At 37.6% G+C, this 23,380-nt stretch overlaps 1 protein-coding gene across 1 annotated transcript in view; it reads left to right on the top strand.

The window, feature by feature from the left end:
- The window catches only part of LOC128030863 (E3 ubiquitin-protein ligase TRIM71), a 47,682-nt gene that overhangs the window by 15,358 nt on the left and 8,944 nt on the right, over positions 1–23,380 (top strand). Inside the window, exon 2 of the mRNA XM_052618923.1 lies at positions 11,055–11,222. Coding sequence (XP_052474883.1) covers positions 11,055–11,222 — 168 coding nt within the window. The remainder of the gene's footprint in view (positions 1–11,054; positions 11,223–23,380) is intronic.

Here is a 23,380-nt window from a genome sequence, read left to right as displayed (position 1 = left end):
TCGCAAACGCCCTCATGGCAAGGCAGCCATCATGTTTACAGCTGTGACAATGATCGCTTATCAGGATGACGTTTAAAGTTAGTGGTATAGAATCTTTAAAATAAGTCCAAGAGATTTACAGACGGGTCCGTTATTGTGGGGACATTCCCATGCCCCTAAACATGACGCAGCACAAAATGAAGCATGGTTGGTTGCTTTACCTGTCAGTCATATGGCTTCTTGGGTGGTCTTTGGCCATTCAAAGCTGCCTGTTTCTAATTGGACTAGAACTGTTTGGTGATGTTTTAATAATAGTTCATTTAATCAAAGCTTAGCAGCTTGAAAGCTAGTCCATCTGAGAATGTGTGAGAATAATTATGTACCTAAACTGTCCTGTCATAATAAAAGCAAGAGGATAAATGATACATTTTGGATAAATTTTAGTACGGAAGTTATTGGTGAATCATAATTTGTTTTAGCATTCGTTTTAGCATTTCCCTCACACATTTGTGGAACAGTGACTAAGACCCACTGGTTAGATAAGATATTTGTAGTTTAAAGCTTTCACTCTTAAAACCTATACAAGTGATGTCATGCAAGGATGATATACTCACCTTATATAGTCCCATTGCAATGCCATTTTAGCTCGACATCTATTCCTGGTCTGGAGCTTCCATTTATTATTAAGCTCATATGTGAGGTTACTGTTGACCCAGTCAATGCTATTGTCACATAGTGTTGTACCAGCCTCTCTTAGACGGGCACTTAAAGGTGCAAAGGAAATGCATATATTCGTTCAATGAAACCAGACCAAACCTCAGCCACCTGCATGGCATGTCTGTGCAAACTCATTCATGCTTCACTAAAACACTCGCACATACACACGTGTGTACTCTAGAATCCAATGTGCCAGGGGCCCAGCTGATTAAGTTTTTGTTAGAGCAGCCAATAAGGACATTTAAATGGGCAGACACCTCCCACACCTGGGAGGGTGTAGGGCCATGTGGTTCTGTGTGTGAAGAGAGGGAGAAAAATGTTGTCCATATGTGTTTTAGGAAGAGCAATAACCTCAAAGGGGATGTGTGACTTCCCAGAAAAAAAACAAAATAGGAAGTAGAGGGCAGTTTAAAGGGTTAGTTAATCGAAAAACCAAAATTACGTTATTAATAACTCACCTTCATGTCGTTTCAAACCCGAAAGACCTCCGTTTATCTTTGGAACACAGTTTAAGATGTTTTAGATTTAGCCTTAGAGCTCTCAGTCCCTCCATTGAAACTGTGTGTACGGTCTACTGTCCATGTCAAGAAAGGTAAGAAAAACATCATCAAAGTAGTCCATGTGACATCAGAGGGTCAGTTAGAATTTTTTGAAGCATCGAAAATACATTTTGGTACAAAAATAACAAAAACTATGACTTTATTCATCATTATCTTCTCTTCCGTGTCTGTTGTGAGAGAGTAAAAAAAAAAAAGCAGTTTGTGACATCCGGTTCGTGAACGAATCATTCAATGTAACCGTATCTTTTTGAACCAGTACACCAAATTGAACTGAATCGTTTTAAAAAGTTTGCGTCTCCAATACGCATTAATCCACAAATGACCTAAGCTGTTAACTTTTTTTTTTTTATGTGGCTGACACTCCCTCTGAGTTCAAACAAACCAATATCCCGGAGTAATTCATTTACTCAAACAGTACACTGACTGAACTGCTGTGAAGAGAGAACTGAAGATGAACACCGAGCCGAGCCAGATAATGACTCATTCACGAGTCAAGAACTGGGAAGAAGCTCTTCCTGAGCCTACTAGTGCGAGAGAGTAGGCTCCTGTAACGCCTGCCGGATGGAAGGAGGGTGAAGAGTCCATGGTTAGGATGAGAGGCATCCTTGATGACAGCGCTTATGAGATATGTTCTCAATGGAAGTTAACTGGGTGCCGGTGATCCGTTGAGCAGTTTTCACCACCCGCTGGAGTGCTTTGCGGTCAGATGCGGAGCAATTGCTGTACCATACTGAGATGCAGTTTGTGAGTATGCTCTCAATGGTACAGTGGTAGAATTTCACAAGGATCCTGGGACTCAGGTGAACTTTAAGTCTCCGTAAGAAGTAAAGGCGCTGCTGTGCCTTTTTGACCAGGGTGGAGGTGTTATGGGACCATGTGCTAGTGGTGCGAAGAGGTGCTAGTGAGGCCAGCAGGGGGTGCTCACCCTGTGGTCTGTGTGGGTCCTAGCGCCCCAGTGTAGTGATGGGGACACTATACTGTCAACAAGCACCGTCCTTCGGATGAGACGTTAAACCGAGGTCCTTACTCTCTGTGGTCATTAAAAATCCCAGGATGTCTTTCGGAAAGAGTAGAGGTGTGACCTCGGCATCCTGGCTAAATTCGCCCATTGGTCTCTGACCATCATGGCCTCCTAACAATCCCCATATCTACTGATTGGCTTCATCACTCTGTCTCCTCTCCACCAGTAAGCTGGTGTGTGGTGGGCGTTCTGGCGCAATATGGCTGCCGTCGCATCATCCAGGTGGAAGATGCACACTGGTGGTGGATGAGGAGATACCCCCTGTCTATGTAAAGCGCTTTGAGTGTCTAGAAAAGCGCTATATAAATGTAAAGAATTATTATTATTAATTATTATGTGAGGTCATCTGAGATGTGGATTCCAAGAAAATTTAAACTCGACACATGCTCCACTACAGCTCCGTTGATGTAGATGGGTATGTGTGCATGACTCCTAGTCCACACTGATCTCCTTAGTCTTCTGGGTGTTTAGTTCCAGATTGTTGGTGGCACACCACACAGCCAGGTGCTACAGCTAATCGTTGTGTCATCTGCAAATTTGATTTTGGTGTTGGAGCCATAAACAGGAACACAGTCATGGGTGAATAGGGAGTACAGGAGAGGGCTCTGTACGCAGCCCTGTGGCACGCCGGTGTTCAGGATGATGATGGAGCATAAGAGGTTATCTAACTTAACAGGCTGAGGTCTGTTAATCAGAAAATCTAGAATCCAGTTGCAGATGGGAGTGCTGATTCCAAGCTGGCTGAGCCTGGAGATCAGCTTGGAGGGGATTACTGTATTAAATGCAGAACTGAAGTCTATGAACAGCATTTTCACATGTGTGTTTTGGTGAGGTGGGTGAGGGCAGAGTGAAGTGCTATTGAGATGGTGTCCTCTGACCTATGTGGCGATTAAGCACAGTAGCACACGACCAAGTATTCCTTCAGGGCCAGCTGCTTTCTGTGCATTCACCTTATGCGGAGTACGGTAAACATCTGACGTGGAGAGTGTGAGAGGCAGTTCACTGGGTTGATGCTCATCTTTGAGTGAGATCTCCTTATTACTCCTTATAATAATCATAATGGTTTAAATCGCTTGTATATTGACAAAACAATTATTATAATACTTGGGCCATGATCTTATTCATTGTCTTTTCTTTTATGATACATGAAGTATTGATATACACTGCAATAATTCAAGTGTTTTATTATACTGCAGTAATGTGGCAGCACTTAGAAAAACATGTTTTAGATAAAACTTCTCTTTAATGCCATAAAGTGAACACACATGCTCACCTAAATGTGGTTGAGACATTACGAATCTGTTCCGATACATTTACTTTCACCATTGGGATCTATGTATTTTCCAACATTGTTTTTGTACTTTCTAAGGAATGCATCACAGTTACTATAGCTTATACTTATGATTACGGATTTGAAAATCTATAATCATAAGTGTTAGGCTTCAGCACATTCTTCGTGTTGCGATTTTCTCCTCCTATGCAATAAAATGAGAGCCAAATTACATTGAAGAAGGGACCAGAGCCATATCTTAGGATTGGAATGTCAAATTTATATAGGCTATATTATATATGTAACCTGAACCTTCACCAGCGGGACACTTCTAATTGTTTCTGAAAAATTAACTATTTTTTTCTCTACCTTTGAGAGGAGAAATTTTATCTTTGCTAGTGGATGCCACAGGCACAACAAGAGGCCCTCATCCGAAAGAGAGAAGGTGGCGGGGGTGGGGAGGAGTTGAAAAAGTTGGGTCCAATGTAGAAGATGGTGTGTGAGGTAATGGACGCCAATGCACAGGCAGGAAAAGAAGCATGTGTACTTTGTCAAAGATTTATATACCAGTCAGTCGTTACAGTGATGGCTTTAGCGTACAGGAGAAGAGGCCAACAGGAAAGTCAAGTTATGTATATGTATAGCACACTAGAGGAAAAAATGCATCATCCACATAGCCAAAGCAAATCCCATTCCCTCATGCTGTTTTCCACATCACTGGGGTTAAAAACTCTCTATAAAATAAGTAAATAAGGCAAGACGTATACGCATATACTGGATGCAATCACACATACTGCGTTCTGTGTCTTCCTCACATCCCTTATTTATTTATTTAACAGTCCCTCCTATCGCAAAATCAAGCAAACCCTGCAATTTTCACAAAAAGATCGCAAATTTTTGTAATTGCCAAAAATTTTCTGCATAATTTGGGCTTAGAAGTGTCCCGTGACGTCATCGCAATGCGCATTGTCAAAGAAAGGCCTTGCGTCCTCATCAGAACTTTTTACAAAAGCTACATTGGATAAACAAACAGAAAGCGGAATGAATCCGCGCTACTAGTTCGGGCTGCGCAGACCGTTTATCTGCTCGAGCCGGAGCCGCGCTTATACACAGCGATGTGAGATACAGTGAAGAAAGCAATCGAATTCCCCACAGAATCAATAACATCTCTGTGAAATCTTGTGAGAAGCATTCAAATTCAGCGAAGAATTCTGTTAAAGCTACAGATATTAGGGGTGTCCATGGTTAACCGGTTAACCGATTAACCGTTAAAAATTGTGTAACCGAGTGAAACATTTTGCTCGGTTAAGTGACGTCAATGGCGTGCATTGAATTTAGTTGTAATACATTTTTGCACCACCAGAGACCGCCAGAGCGCTCCCAGACATTTGTAATGTCCACAAGAAGAAGTCATTTTTCTAATATGAAGCGGGCTAATACGAGTGACGGGGCAAAATGCAAGTATTGCAATACAGTGCTTAGATATACTTCAAGTACAACCTCGTTGTTGTAATCTCAACAGCCAACACCCGGGCATCATTAGGCCGGTCAGGACACACTGGATGCGTGGCGAAAGCATCTCAGCTGCGTAGCGTGTCTGTTTTTAATTCGGTTCCCATGTTAACAGGTTAGAGCTTGCCGACTGCCTGCGTGAGACGCGCGGCTCAGGCGCGCTTCGACGTGTGCATGCTAGAAATAGAACCGACGCCTTGTTGGAAGCGTTTCCAGGCAAAGTATAATAGGAAAATATGTTTATATGTCATTTTGTACACAAATACATATTAATTCATGACATTTTGATATTTGAAAGTCTATAGGTTGACATAAATTCAGATATAAATGTAATTTAAATAAATAAATAAATAATTATCGATTTTCAAATATTGTACGTGTCAAACATAGTCATAGCCTTAGCGAGGCGGCCGCGGAGTCTGCTTGTTACCTTTTGCCTTATACATTTTAGGCTTATTCTCAAATTCAGATTGTGTTAATGGGCGGCATTATTAGGCAGTTTTAATAGGACAATTTGACCGGAGAGATTAAATTTTGTCGGACATTCCTTTTTTTTTTTTTTTGCCCACTGTCCGGAAATTACTATGGTTATGGTTACTATGGCACACTATGGTTAACCGAGTATTAACCGCTAATGGCCTCGGTTAACGGTTAATGAAAAACTTGAGAACGTGCACCCCTAACAGATATCAGAACAAATGTCATTGATGTGGAAACCAGGAAAAACATTGTTCCGTAAACACAAAATCTCCACCATTCACCATGGATTTAACAGTAAAACTACAGGAACAACTTGTGGCAGAAATGATCTAATGTTTGAATGATTTTAAATGCTTCACATAACTTTTCCTAGCACTCTAATGCTTTAAGTATTAGAATTTGAAAGTTATTTTTAATGTGACATTATTTGTACATCCTTTAATAGGTTTCCCCCATGTATAAAACTAAAAGTTTTATAATGTAGGGAAGCAAACACTTATTTAAAAAAAAAAATATATATATATATATATATATATAAAAAGAGTAAACAAAGAGTAAACTTCCAAGTGTGCACATTTTGTTGTATGCATACAAAACACATTCATGGTAAAACTGAGGTATACATTGGGCTTAATAATTACATCATGGGATTAATTTAGGACTTTACCAGGAAATGGAGCTTCTGGTAACAATGTCCACACAGTTCCTGGGCATGAGAAACCGTTGCAAAGTCATTGGATCCACCAGTCCTGCAAATATAGTTTTGCTACACATTTGTGCCTGTGAAACTTGATGTAAGTTGCTACATAAATGTTTCAGAGGGAACACGGGAGTCTTGGGTGGTAAGTTTCCTCCTGCTAATTCCAGTCACTCTGAAAAGCTGCTTCCAAAAAAGTGGTCCCATGTGACCTCTGTACACACTAGTGTTGTTGTAGCATCTGGTCCACAGAGGGAGGGGACCCGCTTTTATGAGCAGGTAACTTGAGTGGAATCATGACTCTAGATTTACACACAGCTGCTGCCACTATACATCCGAGTGAGATATAATTAGCGTTTGATCTGGTCTTTGGTAAAGTCATTAGGTTGCAGGATGGCAGTCTAGCAGGTTTTGAAAAGGAATACTGTACCTTGACATTGACCTTCACTCAGAGGAAGGTGGAGAACTTGTTTGGGTCATACGGAGTTCAGGTCAATTACACCGTTTCTGCTTTTAGTTGTTGTTATCAGAGAAGGGTTATCCTAAATGGATCCGCTTTTGAAACCAAAAAAAAAAGAGTTATATTTATTACTTCACTAATAATAATGAAGTCATGACATTTGCCAAGTATGGTAAAACAATACTCAAAATTGGTGCTCTGCATTTAACCCATCCAAGTGTACACACAAACAGCAGTGAGTATGAAACACACACACACCGTGGCGTGGACACACACCCAGAGCAGTGGGCAGCTATTTTTTTCCAGCGCCCGGGGAGCAATTTGGGGTTCAGTGCCTTGCTCAAGGGCACTTCAGCCATGGGTATTTAGGGTGGAAGAGTGCTGTTCATTCACTTCTCCCACATACAACTCCTGCCAGCAGTATGACTCAAACCTGCAACGTTTGGGTTACAAGTCCGATTCTCACAGCTTACAGCCACAGCTGCCTCCTAATAATTGTATTTCTGTTTTTTTTTTAAAGGCTTGATTTTGGGATGTTAATAAGAAGGCTTGTCCTTTGGAAGTGCCGTTTAGGCAATATACAGAAATATATTTAATACAACAATGAAGTGACCCTTAAATTATGGAAGCAGTTTAGTCTCAAATATAATTCACGCAAAAAACACGATTCACACATGCGTAGACAATTTCACATGCATGAAACCTAATTCACGTAAACACAAAAAATTAACGTGCGTCAACTTTACAATTTTTTTTTGAAACCGTTCACCAAATCGAACTGAATCGTTTTAAATGGTTCACGTCTCCAATACGCATTAATCCACAAATGACTTAAGCTGTTAACTTTTTTAATGTGGCTGACACTCCCTCTGAGTTAAAACAAGCCAATATCCCGGAGTAATGCATTTACTCAAACAGTACACTGACTGAACTGATGTGAAGAGAGAACTGAAGATAAACACCGAGCCGAGCCAGATAACGAACAAAAGACTGACTCGTTCACGAGTCAAGAACCGTTTACGTATTCGTGTCCGATACGAGAACCAAGGAGCTGATGATACTGCGCATGTGTGATTCAGCGTGAAGCAAACCGACACACAGAGCGCTGGACCGAACTGATTCTTTTGGTGATTGATTGATTCTGAACTGATTCTGTGCTAATGTTATGAGCCCAGGTAAACCGAAGGCATGCAATCATCGCCAATGACGTCATTACGTCAAGTGAAAAGAACCGGTGAACCGTTTTCTTCAACCGGTTTATTGAATCGAACTGTCAGAAAGAACTACTGGTGATCCGGAAACCGATGCAACCGGTTCTTGACTCGTGAAGGAGTCATTATCTGGCTCGCTTCGGTGTTCATCTCTCTCTTCACAGCAGTTCAGTCAGCACGCGCAGTCTTCTTAATCACTTGATTCACTCAGTGATGTGTCAGCTTCATCAAACCTGCCATTTACAGTTCTGGCAGTGGTAATGTAACGTAATGTAATGTAACGAGTAACGATGCAGCACATAACAAAAATAACGGAGTAAAAGTATTAAACTCATCGAAAATATGTACTGAAGTAAAAGTGGAAGTAGGGGAAAAAATAATACTCTAGTAAAGTACAGATACCGCCTTTTAGTACTTAAGTACAGTAGTGAAGTAGTTCTACTTCGTTATTATACATCTCTGGGTAGCAGGTCGTATGTGGCTCTGATGACAAAACTCAGCCGTGCTCCATCCATTTGCCAGATTTCACGCCAACTGAGCTTTTTCTTCTCAAGGCCCTCCTAGCTGGTCCATTTCCCCTGCTTGGCCATTGAGACAGCTTTGGCATGTCGCTCACCCTCCTCCTGTCTCCTAACTTCTTCTACCACTAGCTGTCTCAATTTATAATTACTGTAACTGTCCTGTTACAACTGTATTTTGATTGAATGTGTAAACGATAAAATGTGTAAACTCAGACTTTTATGAAATAAACTAAACTCTTACCCGTGCTTCCTGTTCTTCATTCGCCATGCTGGATTACTGATGTAAAGGCTTAATTTCCGTTCTAATTAATCCATATTGCGCAAAAGGTGCGCAGAATCGTGCTCCTTGAATGCACTCAGTGGCTTATGATATGATTGGTTGAATGGTAAGCTCGCATCTGATTGGCTAAAGAGTACAACAGACCCACGTGGGAAGAGAGCTCTGCCAGGAAATTCTCAAAAACACACACACTCAAAACCGAGTGGATTCGTAGTAAATGACGATTCGTAGATTCAGACACTCGTACATTTTAAACATTCAAAGGTTTTTGTGCACAGTTGTATATCTACAAATTGTTTTTTGCATTTGTGAAACGTATTTTATAAATATCTAAAAAAAAATTGCGCATGTGAATTGCTTTTTGTGAATATATATTATTTTTTTCACGCACGTTAATTTTTTTTTTGTGTGTACGTGAATTAGGTTTCATGCATGTGAAATGTGTGAATCGTGTTTTTTGCATGAATTATATTTGAGACTAAACTGCTTATATATTAAATGGGTCAGATGAGCGACACAATAATAGACTTCAGGCAATCCATTAACAGGCTGTCAGAACACAGGAAGTCCAAAACATTTTGGGGAAGATTTTCCTTCTTGCCAAGTCATTTGAAAGAGTCCAGATTCTTTGTCATGGCATAGATTCTTATTCTTTAAATGTAGGTGTTAAGTTTGTGGCAGAACTAAACTTGTTGTTTGAATATCAACACTATATTTACATGTAGTATACAGTGTATACTAATACTATAGAATTATGGTGTATGCTCATATATTTTATATTAATCACATATGAATTGTTTATAAGGATGGCAGAACCTTGACAAAAATGCCATTAAATAATAATAAATACAACTGAATAGATAAATTTGACTGTATATACAGTTAAACAAACAAAAAAAAGGAACAATGTATGTAAAGTAAGCACTGGCAACTAACAGGTTGGATGGTGGATGATTGTAATCCATCCCAAACATCTGTAAAATCTCTTAAGTGTATGGTTCTTAACACCATACATGAAAATACTCTATCTTTAGTTTATTTTTGTCTCATCAAAATTAAATGTTGTGGGTTTGAGTGTGCTTATATAACATAGACTTCTACAAGAACTTGTGTGATAAACACATCTTCCTATTACGTTACCATAAACATTTATAGTCTTGGCAGTTGACCAGTGTAACTTTTTATGAGCTTTTGTATAGTAGTTTTAGTATAAGTGTTTCCTTTGCCTTTTCCTCGCCAGCTGAATACTTCCTTTTCACACTTGTTGAATTAACTTTAACATTTAATTTTATTTTAACTATGGGATAAAACTAGGGGAGCACGTTTACAATTTGGATCAACCTTCATGTCAGTACACACTAGGGCTGCATGCTGTGTCGTTTAAGCATCGATATCGCGATGTACGAATCCACGTTAGTCACATCACAGGATGTGTGATGTAGGCTGTCATACTTGATACGTTATTCATTAAGTGTACGGGCCACCTGTTTCCCGGGCCCTTTTACGAATGTGATTCGTGGATTAATTGCACAACTCAACCATCATAGAGTGAAAGTATTGATAGGACAGAGAGAGAGAGAGACAGAGACAGAGACAGAGACAGAGGGAGCGTGCGAAAGACAGAGAGAAAGAGAGCGTGAGAGACAGAGAGAAAGAGCACGAGAGACAGAGAGGGAGATCGAGCGAGCCCCGGCCGCACGCTCACAGTCTTCAAACAACACGAGCACTGTCTTGCTCTCTCTCCCTCGTGCATATTAATCAATTGACACGATGGTGTCGATGTTTAAATCATTTAAACATGAGAATGTAAGTGTGCTCACCTCATTTTTGTTTGTAAGAAAAAAAAAAAAAAAAAAAAAAAAAAAAAAAAAATATATATATATATATATATATATATATATATATATATATATATATATATATATAGAGATATATATATATAGAGATATATATAGATATATATATAGATATAGATATATATATATATATATATAGAGATATATACATATATATTAGATATACATATCGCAATATATATCGCAGAAAAATACAATATTGCAATGTCATTTTTTCCCAATATCGTGCAGCCCTAGTACACACACACTCTTCCAAGCTAATTTTGCTCAAATTCTAACTGCATTAACAAGATGCCCAAACATCTGAATGTTTATATCCAGTCAGAGTCTTCCTAAAGACACTTTTCAAGGCTGATTATCATCACTGATAATAATTGTCATTATTATCAATACTTGGGTCTCTGAGAGTTACACAATTCACATGCAGTGTAATTCAAAATCGATCCCTCAAAAAAAAATGTCATACTATTTCTTTTGTTTTCCTTCACAGGTGCTGCGGTTTTTCTGTGACAGCTGTGGTGTGCCAATCTGTAGAGAGTGCAGCCTGGGCAGACATGCAGGTCACAGTTTCACTTACCTGCAGGAAGCCCTGCAGGACTCCAGAGCGCTGACCATCCAGCTGCTCGCAGACGCACAGCAGGGCAGACAGGCTGTACAGGTTAGTGAACAACTACAATCTCTCATACACCAGCACAAACACCTGCTGGCTGTTTTAAGAGAAATTTCTGTATTTTCCCTTCCTGCTGTCTAACTTGGACCTCAGTGTGTTTTACCATATGCAACAAGACTTGCATTAGCTTTATTTTTCTTACTCTGACTACCAAAATTAATAAATATTGAGCAATAAATAATTTCCACAGAATTAATTGGTAGTCGTTTACTGTGGTGTCTTTACGGTCAGCTGTCATTTGTCAATGCTTCAGTGTCACGTTGAGTTGTTGTTTTTGGTACAATACAATTATAAATTTTGAGTCTCATTTTATTTTTATTTTTTTATGAAGATGAAACTTTAATCAAGCAACAAGGCATTAAATTGATTAAAAAGAGACTCTTAGATATTCTCTCTTACTGTCAAATTAATGCTGTTCTTTTGAACATTGTTTTCACAAAAGAGCAACTGTATTTAGGGATGGGTACCGAAACCCGGTATTAAAGTGGCCCTGGGGCTAAATTATGAAAGACCGTAGTAGCAGTAAGATCTGACGCTATTGTTTCTGCTTTCGGTACTGGAGGGAAACAAATTAATGTACTATGTGTTTTTGCTTAATAATGTTATCGTGCACATTTTATCTCACCAAACATTTCTAATGTGAGATCATATTAAGACGTTTGTCTGTGAGATCTGCAAGATCTCTCATGCGCGCCGCGGAGGCTGTCTGTCAGTCACAAGCCACAAGAATGAGCGCGGCGCACACATGCATAAGGGGCCGTTCACATATCTCGTATTTTGCTTGCTCAAGTTTGTTATTTCAATTGTAGGCGCGGCAGAGGTGGAAAGTAACGAATTACATTTACTCGCGTTACTGTAATAGAGTAGCTTTTGTGTGTACTTCTACTTTTTAAAGTAATTTTTAAAATCTGTAATTTTACTTTTACTTAAGTATATTTTGTTTGAAGTATTGTACTTTGTTACATTTTAAAACACATTAATTACTGAGTAAAAAATAAATAAATAAACAATAATAATAATAATTCGCTCCCTGGAAACTACGTCAGTAAATAATGGGCAGGAGAACAAACTGGCGCTAAAATCACAAGAAAGATGCAGACGGACAAAACAGGCGTTAGTGGTGCAGACACAGCTGAAAACGAAACCCAGTCATATTCTGAAGTTGAACTCGAAGGAAATGTAGTGAACCCCTGGCCATATTTATGCTCTATGCAGTGTAAACTGTGCTTACCTAGAGAGACCAAACTAGCAGCTTATAAAATCTCGACATCAACCCTTCGCAAGCATGTAGAGGTAAGCAAAATAATTGCAACGTTGCATTGGTGGTTAAAATGAAGCTTTGACATTTTAGCAAGAGGTTTTGCACAAATTAGCCAAAAAGACGTGGGTGCGGTGCGGAGTGTGCGATTTATCTGGGATATATCGTCTGCTATAATATCATTGTTGTTTTAACAATGTGCGCGCGCATTTACAGTGCGTTCTTTCACTGTGATTCAGTCTGTTAAAATGCATTTAAACTGATCACAAAATTGAAGATATAGGGGCAGAAAATGTACATATATAATTTTCATATAGTAAATCAAAATCACACAAAGAATGCCGTCTTTTCCTCCAAAAATCATCATGATTATATATATATATATATATATATATATATATATATATATATATATATATATATATATATATATATATATATATATATATATATATATATATATATATACATATTTTACAACGGGTCAGTAAACAAGTTAATTAAGAGACTTTAAGCGTTTTAAGAGCGTTTTAGATACCATATTGCCTGTTTTTGCTCTATTTTTACAACAAAAAATAATTCCAAACACAGTTTTGCATCTCTGAGCAACATGACTGTTTAGTTCCTGAATTAATCAACCGTTTAAATGATTCGGTTCAATCGCAATGACTCACTTATTAACAGTGACTTGCTGACACATACTGGCCATTTTAAGTTCACAATTAAAGTATCTTTTGATTTTGTTATTAAATAATTTATTTCTTATCATTTCAAATGAGTATTCAACATTTTATGTCTTGTATATCAAAAAATTATTCATGCATTTGTAACTGCAGGTTAAATGCATTCTTGTCCTGCACTTAACAGTGTAATACATCTAAATGCCACTTCCGATGAAGCTTCTGCATTTCGTCTGCATTGAAAAGATGAGTTTGTTGATACCGATTTGCCTGGTAACAGCCCAAATGTCTTATTATTCTAAATAACTGATTTCTTTAATTAAAAACAACTAGTTTGAGATTAATAGGCCTGTGCCAGGGGTGTCAAACTCAGTTCCTGGAGGGCCATATAGCCCTGCAGAGTTTAGTTCTAACCCTGCTCCAGCACACATATCATGTAGTTTTCAAATAAGCCTAAATGATTAAATTAGCTGGATCAGGTTTGTTTAATTAGGGTTATATCTAAACTGTGCAGGACTGTGGCCCTCCAGGAACTGAGTCTGACACCCTTGGTCCCATTTTTGCCTCCCCGTCACTGTTAAAATGTAACTAAGTAATTTTTACTCTGAGTAAATTTTAAACAAGCTACTTTTTACTTTTACTTGAGTAGATTTTTAGACTGGTACTTTTACTTGTACTTAAGTAAAATTTCATTCATGTAATGGTACTTTTACTTGAGTAGAATATTTTTGTACTCTTTCCACCTCTGAGGCGTGGTATGCGCGCTCATAATGGAAGCATTTTTCCACACCGCATCGGGTTAAAACATCTCAACCTTTTAGAATGCCGCAAGTGCACCGCAGGTCATATAACTTACTCACCTTTTCCTTAACAACGTTGCAACAAGCTCAGCCAAGATGAAGGAACAGCTGATAGTTGTATGTGGATTTTTAATTTAATTTAGTAGCAGAGCTACTGCAAGCAGTTTTTAGTGCTGCAAATCCATTTATCCATTGCTGAAATTTCTGCGTCTTCATGGAGAGAGCAAGTCATGGTTACTTAGCAATGGCAGACTCCTCAGGAGCGCAAGTGCCCGAAGGCTTTGAAGGCATCTTTCAAAAGTGCATTATGTGCAGACAGAGAAATGCAAAGTTTTCGACTGCCTAACACAACACAAAGTAACACAACACAAAGTAACGATAAGAATACTGTTAAAGTACCGGATCGTTAAGCAGTATCGGTAAGAGTAGTAATATCATTAAAACCTTAACGATACCCATCACTAACTGTATTCAACACTTACGTACTATTACGTACTATTTCTTGAGCATGAAATTAGCATATTAGAATGAATTCTGAAGGATTGAAGGCGTTATTGCTGCTGGAAATTCAGTTTGCCATCACAGAAATAAATGTTTTTATTAAACATAACATAAATGACATTAAATAATGCCTAACAAAACATATGAACTGTATTCTATGCCAGTATTATTCTTATGAGAGAAATGACAAAACAGTCCTAGGCTTCAGTAGCTTTTTATCTACTATAGGTTCTTAAAGGAATATTCCGGATCAATATAACTTAAGCTCTTTTGACAGCATCTGTGGCATGCTCAGGTTCTTTCAACCTTTCACAGAAATACATTCACAATACCAAAAAGAGCAAGTGTACAGCATCAAAATAAATGTAAAAAATAATAAAGTACTTAAAAAGTATAGCCAAATAAATAAACATGAAATGTAATTCAGTAGTTCCATACCTGAAAAAAAGGGTAAATTTACTGACAATAAACACATTTAAATTAGTGGTGGGCATAGATTAATTTTTTTAATCTAGATTAAAATGACTCATTCGAATTCTGACGAAGGCATTCAGAATATGTGTGTTACCCAAATAAAATTGACAAACAGTAAGTCTTTGAGAAGGGGTTTATCAAGCTAGTGGTGCATTAGAAAAGTAGCTCATCTCCTGATTCCAAAATGCATCACAAAGTGCTTGAAAAAGCTGTAAACTAATTCCACATTACACAAGGTGCAAACAACCTTATGCCTGTTTCACACCAATGTTTAAGTTTTTTTTTTCAAGTAGGTGTCAAGGTACAGAAACCAAATAATTAAACGTAAAATAGCACTGGATAGTCTTCAATGTAAAAATTAAATATACAATCAAACCTACATTTATTCAGACACCTTCAACATTTCTCACATTATTACAGTTTTGCTCTTTATATCAAAAATTATTTCTGGTGTCTGAATAATTTTTGGTTTGACTGTTGAAACTACAAAGCAAATTCAGTCAAGAGCAGTGAGTGATTTTCTTTCATTTTCTTGGATTAACATTACAGCAGCCAGTCGCTAAATTAGGCACGGTCACTTTAAGAGACGATGAACGCATCCAATATAATACACATCCCATTTTTTCCCTCAACTGTTTACTTTCACTTAAGAAATAACTAACAGTTTTTTCGAGCATATTTTCCAAGGTGGATATTTTGACATATTTTGTATGTATTTGTCGGCATAAGAGCAAAAATAAGCAAATTCGATGTTCAAGTGTTTTGAGACGCCTTTCTCTTTGCAGTGTCGCTGAAAAAGATAAGCTTTTGTGACGATGCGCAGCAGTGGCCCATCAACTGTCCTGAGCATCTTTTTAGGCTGGCCTCAGCCAGTCGGTTATATAAAATATCAAGGTGAAAGTCATCATAGCTTGCTTAGTAGAGACCCAGCTCCCAACCCAACTTTGAGAATAGATTAACGGCGATATTTTTTTTTTGCCCGATAAGAGTCTCGCGTTAACGCAGCACGATTATGATAATGGCCACCACTAATTTAAATATAAATCTTTAAGTGAATTTATAATATTAGTTATTATTTCGGTTGTTAAGTTGCAATTTAGATATCCATTGTAAATTGATTTATGTTGTTAATGTTGATTTTTTTTTTTTTTCACATCTAATTTCAATGACAGTGGTCACTGTTTTGTTACTGTGTGATTTTGGACATACATACAACATACTTGCAACTAAATACCTATGTTTAGGATCCTTGTCTTTGCTTTGTGGAAGTAAAAGGGATTTATAAAAAGGGCTGTAGAATCAGACTGACTTCCCATTAGCATCACTATGCATGCCACCCCCACTCAGCCTGAATGAAGAGAATAGAAGAGAGGGAGGGGCACTGGCTTAGTGCTCGGTTACAGCCTCTATTCAGCGTCCTGATGGCCCTAGCAGGGTGGGTCATTAGTCGTACACAGAGGAAATGTTTCTATTTCTGTCACTCTTCCAAGAGGCATGATAGGTGAGGGGTGGGGGGAGAGAACAGCACACATTAGGCTGTTCAAATCCAACCTTCTCTTGTGACATGGAGTCTGTTGGCGGCAAGGAAACCCAAAAGTGTATTTGAAAATGAAAGGCAGCAGAGTTTTTTTTTTTTTTTTTTTTTTTTTTTTTTTACGCCCCCAACTGTCTCGACACTTTTGATTTTCATTTCTCTTATTAGATTTTGTACCAGTTTATACAAAATTACCTATTTTGAGTTATTTAAGGAATAAATGGGCAGTTGGAAAACATTCCCCATGCAAGCTATGCTTGGAATACTAGAATGCTATTGTACTGCTCATTCTTTTCCTACAGTAGCCTATTCACAACAAAGCACAGAATACTGTATCCCACTATGCAGTGTGCTCAACTTAAAATTTTCAGTGTAACGCACGACCACGAATCAAAAATCACATCTTTTTGACTTTCAGAGTGAACAAAGTGAAGGCACTTGGACAGTGTAGCTTTAAATGGAAAATAACAGCTGTTAATTCCAGTATTAACTGGTTGCTGATCAAGTGCAACTTAATAGGATAGTTCTTCCAAAAAAGAAAATTGTCATTTACTGATCCCAACATCATTTCAAGCATGTATAACATTTTTTTTTTTCCTGTGGAACACAAAAATAAATAAATAAAAAAATAATGTAAAAAATTTATATATATATATATATGTGTGTGTGTGTGTGTGTGTGTGTGTGTGTGTGTGTGTGTGTGTATACATATAGTGTATATATAGTGTATAGATGTATGTATATACACACACACACGTTCATTAGATGAATCGGATTATATTATGAACTCGATATTGCGTAGCTTGTCAGTGTTAGTGTTTTTATTAATGCCATTTATGTTTTTGTTAATACAGCACATAGCACTAGTCAACTAAATAAATGTAACATGGCTCTTACATGGAATGTAAGATGAATGCACTTTTGGAAGTTGAATATAAGGGAAATGTCATTTTGGAATTTCTGTGGTATTATTTGATATGTTCATGGTCTTGTTCATGATGTAAATTTATTGCTGTAATTTATAGCATTAAACAGATGACCCATTTAATTAATTTTGGAAGCGATGACTGATGTATTTTTAGTCCAGTGCCTTTGTTAAAATAAAAAAAAAATTAAACAACAAAAAAAGAATTATCATGATTCATTGCATTTTGGGGATAAAATAAAATTGTATAATATACCTTTGAAAATCAAAACCTGGATTTTTATATTATAAACTATAGATGCTATGTGAACATTTGAAACCGAAAATAGTGGTTTTCATCTTGCCACTTTCTTAGAAATGCATTTCTACTTTCTAAATTAATAAAAAATGATTTATTGCATTTTGGAACCAAACTCTTTGTGTGTTTATATATATATACTGTTTGTCCGTATGCATTATACATATTACAGTATACATTAGTAGTGTAAGTATTGAGCTAGTATTTTGTCCTTACTGTAGTCCATTCATTTACAAGACAATTATCTTAACCTGTCCAGTCCTAAAGCTTCATCAGGCTCAGCTACATAGCATCATCTGAAAGAGCCTGACCTGTGTTTTGCGCTTGATTGGCTGTTTGTTCTTATGTGTCTCTAATCCTGTTACTGGATGGTGTAAATGGGAAGCCTCTAAACATTTAGAGGTTTGAAAGTGCATGCAGGTTTTAACAATGGCTTCAGCCTAGGGCCGTAATCTCTATTCTGGAAGCACGCTGCCCATGAAGGGTCCACTCTATAACCAGCCCCTGACAGCTCAGTCTTCCTTAGTGCTGCATAATCCTATTTGCTGAATTTTAGCCTATAATTTGGCAGCTGCTTATTCCATTCACCCCATTCCTGTTTCTGACTTGATTGGTTTGCACTTTTGTGAATTGAATTGACAGCTCAATCTTAGAATGGGGATTATATTTTAGCCAGAGGACATTTGTAAATATGAAAGGATGATAGAGCCTTAACAGTGCAAAGTATTAAGCTCATATATATATATATATAACATGTATATATATATATATATATATATAACGTGTATATATATATAACATGTATATGTGTGTGTGTGTGTGTGTATGTTTGTGTGTGTTTAAGGTTTTTTGTGTGTGGAATTTCATTCTTTATCTAGACTTACATTTATACAATTGATTTTGAAAAATAATTGGCTCCATAACAAGTACATGCAAACAAATAGTAACCATTTATAAATATTTAGATCAGACAATATAAAGCATAGGGCTGAAACGATTCCTCGAGTAACTCGATTACAAAAAATGATAGAGGCATCTGCCTCGAAGCCTCTTTTAATTTATTTTAAATCTCACATCAGGTTCTTTCACAATGATTTTTTTTTTATGTGACACAACGCGTTTACATCACCCACAAAGCGGAAGGAGACACAAACGCTGCGTCCGAAATCACATACTGCAAGGAGTCAGCAGTGTTTTGATTTGATGTCGCGGACAAACGTAAAGAGAATGTTGTGACGTGTGTCCATTGCAAGGTAGAGCTGGCATACCACAACTAGGTAGTGATGGGAAGTTCGATTATTTTCCGTGAACCGGTTCTTTCGGACAGTTCGATTCAATAAACCGGTTCAGCGGTTCTTTTACGCTCAACGTAATGACGTCATTTGCGATGACGTAATGGCGTCACGTCTATCAAAGATTCAAATATATAAAGTCAGTAATCATAACTTTAGTCAGTTAAAAACCTCATAATCATGAATAGTTTACATTTGAATTTTGCAACAACACCCAAATACAGTAACAGCAATAATGTGCATATGAGGAAGTCTTGAAGATATAAAGTAAATAAATTAGGTGTCATCAGCGCAGAAACCATGATCGACTTACTAAACATAATCCATTGCGATGTATTTGTTATTAAATGAACTTACGTTTCGCCAGATTGCCCTTCATCCAAGCCTTCGACATACCCGCGCTCATAACATTAGTTCAGAATCAGAATCAATAACCAAAAGAATCACATCGGTTCAGACATGCTGTGAGTCAGTTGGCTTCACGCTGAATCGTGCATGCGCAGTATCATCAGTTCATCGGTTCTCAATTCGGACGTGTCCGACAGAAACGATTCTGTTGAGTGTACTGATGATCCGAAAACCGATGCAACCGGTTCTTGACTCGTGAACGAGAATCGCTCTAACCGGCACGTGCTGCAGTTCAGTTTCATCAGCTGCTCTACTCATGTTCATTTTCTGTTTACTACAAACTCAATTTGTGAATGTGTCATCATTAACTATAAATACAGTACAGATATATCATAAATCATCCCTTATTCCTATTAAACATAAGAGTCCTAGAGTCTTAATTATTGTCCAACTTCCCCGAAAACCCATTTGGCATATACATTATATACAATATACAGATTGGAAACATTCATCTAAAATATGTATATATTAATTAGTTAATTAGTTGTTTGTCGTTAATTACGTCAAATTTTTTAATGCATTTCACGCATGCGCAGTGTGACAAATTATTCAGGTTAGGAAAGTCTCGTCGATCTCTGAATTCTCAAGATAGTAAAAAACAGCGGCGAGCGCCGCGACGAAAACACCGAAGAAGCTTAAGGTTTTACCCCATTTACTCTCAAATACATTCATGCCAAGCTCGATAAACAGAGACGACTTTGGTAGTTGATACGCTGGAGCTTCTTCTTTCTGTTATAGCAGTGATCCTCATCTGGCTCGCGAGTTTCCTGCAGAGTTTAGCGCAGACTCCAATTAAACACACCTGCCTGTGATTTACTAATGATCCTAAAGACACTGATTAGCAAACTCATGCGTGTTTGATTAGGGTTAGAGCTAAACTTCGCAGGAAAGTGGATCTCGCGAGCCAGATTTGAGGATCACTGTGTTATAGCGTCCTGTGTTTCACACTGCGCATACGCAAAACGCCTACATGCAATGCAGCGAAAATTACAGCTCTTTGGGAAAGCATATGCATTTTTACTTGGTTTTACTGGCACTTGAAGCCTTCAGAACGTGAAAATATCGATCCTAAAGTATTGTGGCAGAGCAAATGAACACCTCCCAAAAACAAGAGTGCCCAGAGTGCTGCTTATGTGATTGTGGCGCATGTTTTTGTTTCTGAGTTCATTCTTTCGAGTTTCTCTATCCATAATTTCATAGATATGTGGCTATATTTAACCACTGGTTCACCTAAAACTCTTACACTATCTGTAGTTAAATGGCATGGTTTGATATAGTGCTCAGGTAAATTTGATCTAAGTAAATGTTAAACTTTTGAAATTCAGAAAAAAAGAACCACATGATGAAACAATACATGAAAATTATGTATCTGTGTCCTGTTATTTATATTTTGGTATGCATTTCAGAAAAAAAATGGTTAGGATTCAGGTGTAGTAGCAAATAGTGATTAATCATGATTAATCCACTGAAAATTCTGATTAATTTGATTAAAAATTTTAATCATTTGACAGCCCTAATATATATATATATATATATATATATATATATATATATATATATATATATATATATATATATATATAAATATAGTTATTTTATCACACTTTCCGATGTTTAACAAAATACTTACAAAATTACACGCATACGCAGTATCATCGGTTCTCAATTCGGACGCGTCCGACAGAAACGATTCTCGGTTGAGTGTACTGGTGATCCGAAAACCGAAGCAACCGGTTCTTGACCAGAGAACGAGAACTGCTCCAGCAATGGCCGTGTTCGTTCATTATCTGGCTCGGCTCGGTGTTCATCTTCAGTTCGGTCTTCACAGCATTCATTCAGTGTACTGTTTGAGTAAATGAATTACTCCGGGATATTGGTTTATTCTGACTCAGAGGGAGTGTCAGTCACGTTAAAAAAGTTAACAGCTTAAGTAATTTGTGGATTAATGCTTATTGGAGACGTAAACAGTTTCAAACGATTCAGTTCGATTTGGTAAACTGGTTCAACCGGTTCACTAAGAAGAACCGGTTAAATTGAACGATTCGTTCACGAATCGGCCATCACTACAACTATGCGTTTCTTCATCACACACACTGAAGCGCATGTGACACTCGTGGTAATTTCAGCATCTACTGTCTCACTAAATAAGGACGTGAACACATGAACAACATCTCCAGAACCGCTCAGGCAGTCACTTCATGAGCATTTGACCGTTTAAGTCAAACTAGCGTCACATCACATACACAGAACTGTAAAGGTATGTCAACTAGGGCTGCACGATGTGTTGTTTAAGCATCGATATCGCGATGTACAAATCCATGATAGTCACATTGCAGGATGTGCGATGTAGGCTGTCGTAGTTGATCCGTTATTCATTAACTGTATGGGCCACTAGATGTGTGGCGCAAGCGTCTCAGCTGCGTGGCGTGTTTTTTTTTAATTCGGATCCCATGTTAACAAGTTAGATCTTGCAGACTGCCTGCGTGAGACGCGCGTCGCCGCGCGGAAAACACGTGCATGCTAGAAATAGAGCAGACTCCTATTTATATTGCATCTGTCACCGGCCTGAGAGAGAGAGCGCGCGCGCAAAGAGAGCCCCGGCCGCACGCTCAATGTCTTCAAACAACACGCTGTCTTGCTCTCTCTCCCTCGCGCATATTAATCAATTGACACGATGGTGTCAATGTTTAAATCATTTAAAATGAGAATGTAAGTGTGCTCACCCCATTTTTGTTTGTTAGATTTTTTTTTATTTCATATCGCAATATATATCGCAGAAAAATAAAATATCGCAATGTAAATTTTTCCCAATATCGTGCAGCCCTAATGTCAACCCATCAAAATAAAAGTCCGGTGTCCTGACATTTTATCCTACCCATTAGATTTTCCTACCTGGGTTTACTGCGCATGTGCACATCAATATAGTGTCAATATAATTAAGCAAAAACACATTTTATCCGATTAATCGATGGAATTTTTAGTAGAATACTAGATTACTAAAATATTTGATAGTTACAGCCCTAATAATGCAGCAGCATTTACTTGTATATTTTGCCACAGAAAAACTCAAATTAATTAATGATTTATTAATAATTGCTCAGGTCAAAGTTACATTTGTGAATGAAAATCCTGGAAAAATGGATTGTTGATCGATTTTGCATTGTTGCAAATGCATTTGTTTCAATTTTATATTTATGCTAAAGGTTGTTTATACTATAGGTTGTTGAGCCCCAGAGCCTTTGAACCTTGAATTTCTGCTCCATACTAAATGACACCTTTTTTCACTTAATGGATAAACCCCTTGACCCAGGTCATGAAACCAACAAGTCCTTTATTTCCTCTCATTGTGTAATTTATCATGCATAATCTTTGAAATGTGACAAGTGTAGAGCTAAGATAAAAAAGATATTTCCCCTTTGAGAGTGCACATCAGAAGTGATTCTGAAAGCTCAAAACTCTGCTATGTTACATTTGGTGGGCATTTTCGATGTCAGCTTACATGCATAGGTACAGCTATGTACAAATTGCTGTTTAAGCAAATGTTAGAGGTCATTGTCCCCAAGGTAGACTTTTTATCCCCCTTTTGAATAACATCACAAAGGAAGCCCTCATGCTTTCTTGGATCCTTTCAAATTAAGATATATTAGCGATTTTGATTGATGGAGGAGAGGTTCTATTTATTTATTAGTATTTAGATTTTTTTATTTTTCTGCAGGATAAATAATAATAATTTCTTGCAACATTTCTTGCATTATTTAGTTCCTCATAGCTTTTTAGTCTCTGTGTACTTTGACGAAAACTGGTGAAGGTAGACATCCACAAGTTGTAAGCATAGCTAATTACCTGAAGATATTTACTGAATCCACAAATGGTTCTCTTGCTATCATTTAAATAGTTGCAGATTTGTATTTGTTTTTGCAGTAAAGTTCAGTCAGTCTGTGGCTCTGTAGCTGCTCAAATAAGCAACGATATTGCA

The sequence above is a fragment of the Carassius gibelio genome, chromosome A16, assembly GCF_023724105.1.
Source record: "Carassius gibelio isolate Cgi1373 ecotype wild population from Czech Republic chromosome A16, carGib1.2-hapl.c, whole genome shotgun sequence".
Classification (NCBI taxonomy): domain Eukaryota; kingdom Metazoa; phylum Chordata; class Actinopteri; order Cypriniformes; family Cyprinidae; genus Carassius; species Carassius gibelio.
The sequence above is the reverse complement of the archived record's forward strand: the minus strand, read 5'-3'. Positions and strand labels throughout refer to the sequence as shown.